This window comes from Pecten maximus, chromosome 3 (assembly GCF_902652985.1).
Source record: "Pecten maximus chromosome 3, xPecMax1.1, whole genome shotgun sequence".
NCBI classification, from domain to species: domain Eukaryota; kingdom Metazoa; phylum Mollusca; class Bivalvia; order Pectinida; family Pectinidae; genus Pecten; species Pecten maximus.
Genome location: NC_047017.1, coordinates 36,228,544 through 36,237,197, shown reverse-complemented (window position 1 = coordinate 36,237,197; position 8,654 = coordinate 36,228,544). Strand labels below are relative to the sequence as shown.

Sequence of the window (8,654 nt, the reverse complement as noted above, 5' to 3'; positions counted from 1 at the left end):
TGCTATCCCACCAGTCACGGATTTTGCCGCGATAACACCACAACACTGGTGTAAATGGGAAAAAACAGAGTCTTTAATTTGTAATTGATTTATTTGGCAAAGTGATGTTAGGAAAGAAAAAACTGTGAAATTCGTCTTAGCGCCACGATGGTGTACGCGGTGCCGGAGTTGGCGCGCTCCCTCTCATCCGCCGACTTTTCCAACCGACCCCATATATCAACTCGCGTCTGGGACCGCCATGTTACGGTCGCCGCGGCTAATAAGTTTATCGTTGAGGTCGAATTAAATGGACTTTTAAATAAATATATGATCTGGGTGATCGATAGGAACAAGGCCTCTAGACCTCCAGTCTCTGACCAGTCTCCGAGTCGTATGATTGACATCACGCGGATTTTAAAGACGGAGGCTCATTTACAAATACGATCGATATTCTGAGTCTCCAAGATCACACCTGTTACACTGAAATATATACTCCGAATTAATGTACATTATACAGATAGAATAAAAAAAATTACAGGGAAACAGCAAAAACCCAACAAAAAGGCCACACGTACCGTACACGTTTGTTCTACTGAAACTTTAGGGGTCGTTTACAGGAAGGACAACTTACGCAAGTTTACTGAAAACATCGGCCTTTTATCCAATGAATTAGCCCATTTGTATATATTTACATCTCTCTCTTCTTCACCATAGTGAATTCTGACTGCGAATAAATTGGCATATACGCAGTGAAAAGGGATCAGCGGATTAATAAGCGCTGGAATCGGTATTATAATTATGACGTCGTCTATTTGTGACGTTCCGGAACCCCGTCAACTAGACAGCGCCATTTTGAAAGGAATGATCAACACAATTTTAACGTTGCCTTCTGATACCCGATTGGTTCAGGACTAAAAGCTAACTTCATGTGAGCTAACGCGCTAACCATAGGAAATGTTCGTTGCCAACTGCGGGCATACTACCGTATATGCAGTCAAAATGAGATACAGTCCTTAAATATAACTCGTGTAAAACACACTGGGGAGCTGAAATTGATTGTGACGTCATAATATGGACAATGACGTTACGTCATGAATTGAAAATGGCACGAAAAAAACAGGTGTCCCTCACCCTCTGTTTGATTTTGTTCAATCTAATTAAAAACTTGGTGTCATGAGATCTGATTTTAAATAGATTAGATTGGATATTATTTCCTGTATTAAACAAATGATAACACATGAAACCTGTATTTTAGGCGGTGTCAGCAGTTTTTGAGGACGGACTGTAGAGTTACAGTACTAGTGTATATGGTTGTGTGATTTGATGAGGACGGAGTGTAGGGTTGTAGGGTTGTGTGATTTGATGAGGACGGAGTGTAGGGTTGTGTGGTTGTGTGGTTTGGTGAGGACGGACTGTAGGTTTGTATGGTTGTGTGGTTTGGTGAGGACGGACTGTAGGATTGTATGGTTGTATGATTTGGTGAGGACGGACTGTAGGGTTATATAGTTGTGTGATTTGGTGAGGACGGACTGTAGGAGTGTATGGTTGTGTGGTTTGATGAGGACGGACTGTAGGTTTGTATGGTTGTGTGGGTTGATGAGGACGGACTGTAGGTGTGTATGGTTGTGTGGGTTGATGAGGACGGACTGTAGGTGTGTATGGTTGTGTGATTTGGTGAGGACGGACTGTAGGGTTATATGGTTGTGTGGTTTGGTGAGGACGGACTGTAGGTGTGTATGGTTGTGTGGTTTGGTGAGGACGGACTGTAGGTGTGTATGGTTGTGTGATTTGGTGAGGACGGACTGTAGGTGTGTATGGTTGTGTGATTTGGTGAGGACGGACTGTAGGGTTATATGGTTGTGTGGTTTGGTGAGGACGGACTGTAGGGTTATATGGTTGTGTGGGTTGATGAGGACGGACTGTAGGTGTGTATGGTTGTGTGATTTGGTGAGGACGGACTGTAGGGTTATATGGTTGTGTGGTTTGGTGAGGACGGACTGTAGGTGTGTATGGTTGTGTGGTTTGGTGAGGACGGACTGTAGATTTGTATGGTTGTGTGGTTTGGTGAGGACGGACTGTAGGTGTGTATGGTTGTGTGATTTGGTGAGGACGGACTGTAGGGTTGTATGGTTGTGTGATTTGATGAGGACGGACTGTAGGTGTGTATGGTTGTGTGATTTGGTGAGGACGGACTGTAGGTGTGTATGGTTGTGTGGTTTGGTGAGGACGGACTGTAGGTGTGTATGGTTGTGTGATTTGGTGAGGACGGACTGTAGGGTTGTATGGTTGTGTGGTTTGGTGAGGACGGACTGTAGGTGTGTATGGTTGTGTGATTTGGTGAGGACGGACTGTAGATTTGTATGGTTGTGTGATTTGATGAGGACGGACTGTAGAAGTGTATAGTTGTGTGATTTGGTGAGGACGGACTGTAGGGTTGTATGGTTGTGTGATTTGGTGAGGACGGACTGTAGGAGTGTATGGTTGTGTGATTTGGTGAGGACGGACTGTAGGTTTGTATGGTTGAGTGATTTGATGAGGATGGACTGTACGATTCTATGGTTGTGTGATTTGATGAGGACGGACTTAAGGTTGTATGGTTGTGTGGTTTGATGAGGACGGACTGTATATTTGTATGGTTGTGTGGTTTGATGAGGACGGACTGTAGATTTGTATGGTTTTGTGATTTGATAAGAACGGACTGTAGGGTTATATGGTTGTGTGGTTTGGTGAGGACGGACTGTAGGGTTTATTGTTGTGTGATTTGGCGAGGACGGACTGTAGGATTATATGGTTGTGCAGTTTGGTGAGGACGGACTGTAGGTTTGTATGGTTGTGTGGTTTGGCGAGGACGGACTGTAGGATTGTATGGTTGTGCAGTTTGGTGAGGACGGACTGTAGGTTTATATGGTTGTGTGATTTGATGAGGACGGACTGTAGGGTTATATGGTTATGTGGTTTGGCGAGGACGGACTGTAGGATTATATGGTTGTGCAGTTTGGTGAGGACGGACTGTAGGTTTGTATGGTTGTGTGATTTGATGAGGACGGACTGTAGGGTTATGTGGTTGTGTGGTTTGGTGAGGACGGACTGTAGGATTATATGGTTGTGTGGTTTGGCGAGGACTGGCTGTAGGATTGTATGGTTGTGTGGTTTGGTGAGGACGGACTGTAGGTTTATATGGTTGTGCAGTTTTGTGAGGACGGACTGTAGGTTTATATGGTTGTGTGGTTTGATGAGGACGGACTGTAGGGTTGTATGGTTGTGTGGTTTGGTGAGGACGGACTGTAGGAGTGTATGGTTGTGTGGTTTGGTGAGGACGGACTGTAGGAGTGTATGGTTGTGTGGTTTGATGAGGACGGACTGTAGATTTGTATGGTTCTGTGGTTTGATGAGGACGGACTGTAGAAGTGTATGGTTGTGTGATTTGACGAGGACGGACTTAAGGTTTGTATGGTTGTTTGATTTGGCGAGGACGGACTGTAGGATTATATGGTTGTGCAGTTTGGTGAGGACGGACTGTAGGTTTATATGGTTGTGTGGTTTGGTGAGGACGGACTGTAGGTTTATATGGTTGTGTGGTTTGATGAGGACGGACTGTAGGATTGTATGGTCGTGTGATTTGATGAGGACGGACTGTAGGATTGTATGGTTGTGTGGTTTGGTGAGGACGGACTGTAGGTTTGTATGGTTGTGTGGTTTGATGAGGACGGACTGTAGGATTGTATGGTCGTGTGATTTGATGAGGACGGACTGTAGGATTGTATGGTTGTGTGGTTTGATGAGGACGGACTGTAGGTTTGTATGGTTGTGTGACTTGATGAGGACGGACTGTATGGTTATATGGTTGTGTGATTTGATGAGGACGGACTGTAGGTTTGTATGGTTGTGTGGTTTGGTGAGGACGGACTGTAGGAGTGTATGGTTGTGTGATTTGATGAGGACGGACTGTAGATTTGTATGGTTGTGTGATTTGATGAGGACGGACTGTAGATTTGTATGGTTGTGTGATTTGATGAGGACGGACTGTAGGGTTATATGGTTGTGTGGTTTGATGAGGACGGACTGTAGGGTTGTATGGTCGTGTGATTTGATGAGGACGGACTGTAGGATTGTATGGTTGTGTGATTTGATGAGGACGGACTGTAGGTTTGTATGGTTGTGTGATTTGATGAGGACGGACTGTAGGGTTATATGGTTGTGTGGTTTGGTGAGGACGGACTGTAGGTTTGTATGGTTGTGTGATTTGATGAGGACGGACTGTAGGGTTGTATGGTTGTGTGGTTTGATGAGGACGGACTGTAGGGTTGTATGGTTGTGTGGTTTGATGAGGACGGACTGTAGGGTTGTATGGTTGTGTGGTTTGATGAGGACGGACTGTAGGATTGTATGGTTGTGTGGTTTGATGAGGACGGACTGTAGGGTTGTATGGTTGTGTGGTTTGGTGAGGACGGACTGTAGGAGTGTATGGTTGTGTGGTTTGATGAGGACGGACTGTAGATTTGTATGGTTGTGTGATTTGATGAGGACGGACTGTAGGATTGTATGGTCGTGCGATTTGATGAGGACGGACTGTAGGATTGTATGGTTGTGTGGTTTGGTGAGGACGGACTGTAGGTTTATATGGTTGTGTGATTTGATGAGGACGGACTGTACGATTTTATGGTTGTGTGATTTGATGAGGACGGACTTAAGGTTTGTATGGTTGTGTGATTTGATGAGGACGGACTTAAGGTTTGTATGGTTGTGTGATTTGATGAGGACGGACTGTAGGTTTGTATGGTTGTGTGACTTGATGAGGACGGACTGTATGGTTATATGGTTGTGTGATTTGATGAGGACGGACTGTAGGTTTGTATGGTTGTGTGGTTTGGTGAGGACGGACTGTAGGAGTGTATGGTTGTGTGATTTGATGAGGACGGACTGTAGATTTGTATGGTTGTGTGATTTGATGAGGACGGACTGTAGATTTGTATGGTTGTGTGATTTGATGAGGACGGACTGTAGGGTTATATGGTTGTGTGGTTTGATGAGGACGAACTGTAGGGTTGTATGGTCGTGTGATTTGATGAGGACGGACTGTAGGATTGTATGGTTGTGTGATTTGATGAGGACGGACTGTAGGTTTGTATGGTTGTGTGATTTGATGAGGACGGACTGTAGGGTTATATGGTTGTGTGGTTTGGTGAGGACGGACTGTAGGTTTGTATGGTTGTGTGATTTGATGAGGACGGACTGTAGGGTTGTATGGTTGTGTGGTTTGATGAGGACGGACTGTAGGGTTGTATGGTTGTGTGGTTTGATGAGGACGGACTGTAGGGTTGTATGGTTGTGTGGTTTGATGAGGACGGACTGTAGGATTGTATGGTTGTGTGGTTTGATGAGGACGGACTGTAGGGTTGTATGGTTGTGTGGTTTGGTGAGGACGGACTGTAGGAGTGTATGGTTGTGTGGTTTGATGAGGACGGACTGTAGATTTGTATGGTTGTGTGATTTGGTGAGGACGGACTGTAGGGTTGTATGATGGTGTTATTTGGTGAGAATGGTCTGTAGGATTATATGATTGTGTTATTTGGTTAGAATGGTTTATAGGGTTATCTGTATGTGTGGTTTGTATGGTGTGATGAGGTCGGTCTCTATTTTTAGCCCACTTTCAGATGATTGTGAATTGTTAAATCGGCCTTCGTCCGTCCGTCCGTCCGCCAACATATTTTGTTATCGCCTGGTGACAGGACGTAAACCAAATATTGCTATTCTCCATAGATCCTATATATGTAGATCCCTGTTGGTACCTACAGAGTCGCCGTTGAGATCAATTGGGGAAAAAATGTCCCATATGTGACCGTTTTGACAAGTTTTTATGTTTTAGATTGATATCACTATTTCTTCCTCTTTGTACCCAGTTGTGTACTTTTTGGAACGACCAGAAAACAAAATTACCGTCGGGCGGCCATTTTGTGTTTTGTGGTTGTAATTTTGTTAGCATTATATAAAAAGGCGTAGGTTGCTCTTTGTCCCTAGTTGAGCATGATCAATGCAATTTTGACATTGATCACCAAACAACAGACGGTCATTTTGAATTTAGAAAGCCCATCTTTCTCATTGCTGTTTCTCGTTAAGTACCGTAACACCAGAGACCCGGCCACCACAATCATCACAACATATACAGTGTACATATGGTTTTATGTAATCTTCCCTTGTTTTCAAATGGTTCAAAGGAAAAGTGTGAAGACGAGAAAAGACAATATCAGTATTACGTAGACAAAATAAAGCTCACCCAATGTCAGGCGCCACGATCTTGTTTATGCAGCCTTGTTCAAATTCTTACACATTTGTCCGCATTACCAAATGCCAGTTATGAATCATATGTATGGTGGAAATATGCATTTGTGTTTGAGCAGGCGACACATTATCTACAAGCCGACGTCTCTGTTCCTGAGGAGGAGTAACAAATGTCGAGTGAGTTGTCTAGATGTCTTACCTGTCTATGTAACCCTATTGTTTATAATTACAATAAAAACGCGGGCCTTTGTATTGTTTGGGTATGTATATGAAGCAGGCTTGAAGCAATTCACCACCGCTCACACGTCCTCCGGATAAGTGTTCGGCGGAGCCGCATCTCAATGGGATTACAAATGCTCATTTGCCAAAATGTAAGTTTTATGGGTATAAATCGCATCGCAATATATGATATCAGCTGTACGGGGTACAATTCATGGCCTTCAGGAATTTCGGTGTCGTCTTGGAAGTGTGATAATACTACATAGTTGGCTGAACGTTTCCCTTATTCACGCCCTAGATGTCAGCGGAAGTTCGGTGGCGCTGTGAGGCAGTAGTGGGGCTGTACGTTGTGAGAGTGGTGACGCTGTGTGGCAGTAGTGGGGTTGTACGTTGTGAGAGTGGTGATGCTGTGTGGCAGTAGTGGGGTTGTACGTGGTGAGAGTGGTGAGAGTGGTGGTGCTGTGAGGCAGTAGTGGGGTTGTACGTTGTGAGAGTGGTGACGCTGTGTGGCAGTAGTGGGGCTGTACGTGGTGAGAGTGGTGGCGCTGTGTGGCAGTAGTGGGGTTGTACGTGGTGAGAGTGGTGAGAGTGGTGGCTCTGTGAGGCAGTAGTGGGGTTGTACGTGGTGAGAGTGGTGGCTCTGTGAGGCAGTAGTGGGGTTGTACGTGGTGAGAGTGGTGGTGCTGTGAGGCAGTAGTGGGGTTGTACGTGGTGAGAGTGGTGACGCTGTGAGGCAGTAGTGGGGCTGTACGTGGTGAGAGTGGTGGCGCTGTGAGGCAGTAGTGGGGTTGTACGTGGTGAGAGTGGTGAGAGTGGTGGCGCTGTGAGACAGTAGTGGGGTTGTACGTGGTGAGAGTGGTGAGAGTGGTGGCTCTGTGAGGCAGTAGTGGGGTTGTACGTGGTGAGAGCGGTGGTGCTGTGAGGCAGTAGTGGGGTTGTACGTGGTGAGAGTGGTGACGCTGTGTGGCAGTAGTGGGGTTGTACGTGGTAAGAGTGGTGAGAGTGGTGGTGCTGTGAGGCGGTAGTGGGGCTGTACGTTGTGAGAGTGGTGGTGCTGTGAGGCAGTAGTGGGGCTGTACGTATTGAGAGTGGTGACGCTGTGTGGCAGTAGTGGGGCTGTACGTGGTGAGAGTGGTGACGCTGTGTGGCAGTAGTGGGGTTGTACGTGGTGAGAGTGGTGGTACTGTGAGGCAGTAGTGGGGTTGTACGTGGTGAGAGTGGTGGTGCTGTGAGGCAGTAGTGGGGTTGTACGTGGTGAGAGTGGTGACGCTGTGAGGCAGTAGTGGGGTTGTACGTGGTGAGAGTGGTGGTGCTGTGAGGCAGTAGTGGGGTTGTACGTGGTGAGAGTGGTGGTGCTGTGAGGCAGTAGTGGGGCTGTACGTTGTGAGAGTGGTGGTGCTGTGTGGCAGTAGTGGGGCTGTACGTGGTGAGAGTGGTGGTGCTGTGAGGCAGTAGTGGGGCTGTACGTTGTGAGAGTGGTGGTACTGTGAGGCAGTAGTGGGGTTGTACGTGGTGAGAGTGGTGGTACTGTGAGGCAGTAGTGGGGTTGTACGTGGTGAGAGTGGTGGTGCTGTGAGGCAGTAGTGGGGTTGTACGTGGTGAGAGTGGTGGTGCTGTGAGGCAGTAGTGGGGTTGTACGTTGTGAGAGTGGTGACGCTGTGTGGCAGTAGTGGGGTTGTACGTGGTGAGAGTGGTGACGCTGTGAGGCAGTAGTGGGGCTGTACGTGGTGAGAGTGGTGACGCTGTGTGGCAGTAGTGGGGTTGTACGTGGTGAGAGTGGTGGTGCTGTGAGGCAGTAGTGGGGTTGTACGTGGTGAGAGTGGTGGTACTGTGAGGCAGTAGTGGGGTTGTACGTGGTGAGAGTGGTGGTGCTGTGTGGCAGTAGTGGGGCTGTACGTTGTGAGAGTGGTGAGAGTGGTGGCTCTGTGAGGCAGTAGTGGGGCTGTACGTTGTGAGAGTGGTGGTACTGTGAGGCAGTAGTGGGGTTGTACGTGGTGAGAGTGGTGACGCTGTGTGGCAGTAGTGGGGTTGTACGTGGTGAGAGTGGTGACGCTGTGAGGCAGTAGTGGGGTTGTACGTGGTGAGAGTGGTGACGCTGTGAGGCAGTAGTGGGGTGGTACGTGGCAGTGGTTGGGGTTGCTTCTCTCTAATCCCGTTACAAGTAAGACGTACGGCAT

General features: G+C 47.1%; 1 protein-coding gene across 1 annotated transcript; it reads right to left on the bottom strand.

Annotated features, from left to right (window-relative positions):
• Window positions 1–6,764: 6,764 nt before the first annotated feature.
• On the bottom strand, window positions 6,765–8,654 carry LOC117322737 (DNA-directed RNA polymerase II subunit RPB1-like). The gene has a single exon (XM_033877676.1). The coding sequence runs from the start codon at window positions 8,652–8,654 to the stop codon at window positions 6,765–6,767; it is 1,890 nt and encodes a 629-aa protein (XP_033733567.1).

Bases quoted from the DNA above. Each gene is read 5' to 3' on its own strand.
- LOC117322737 (XM_033877676.1), bottom strand. From the start codon at position 8,654: ATGCCGTACGTCTTACTTGTAACGGGATTAGAGAGAAGCAACCCCAAC.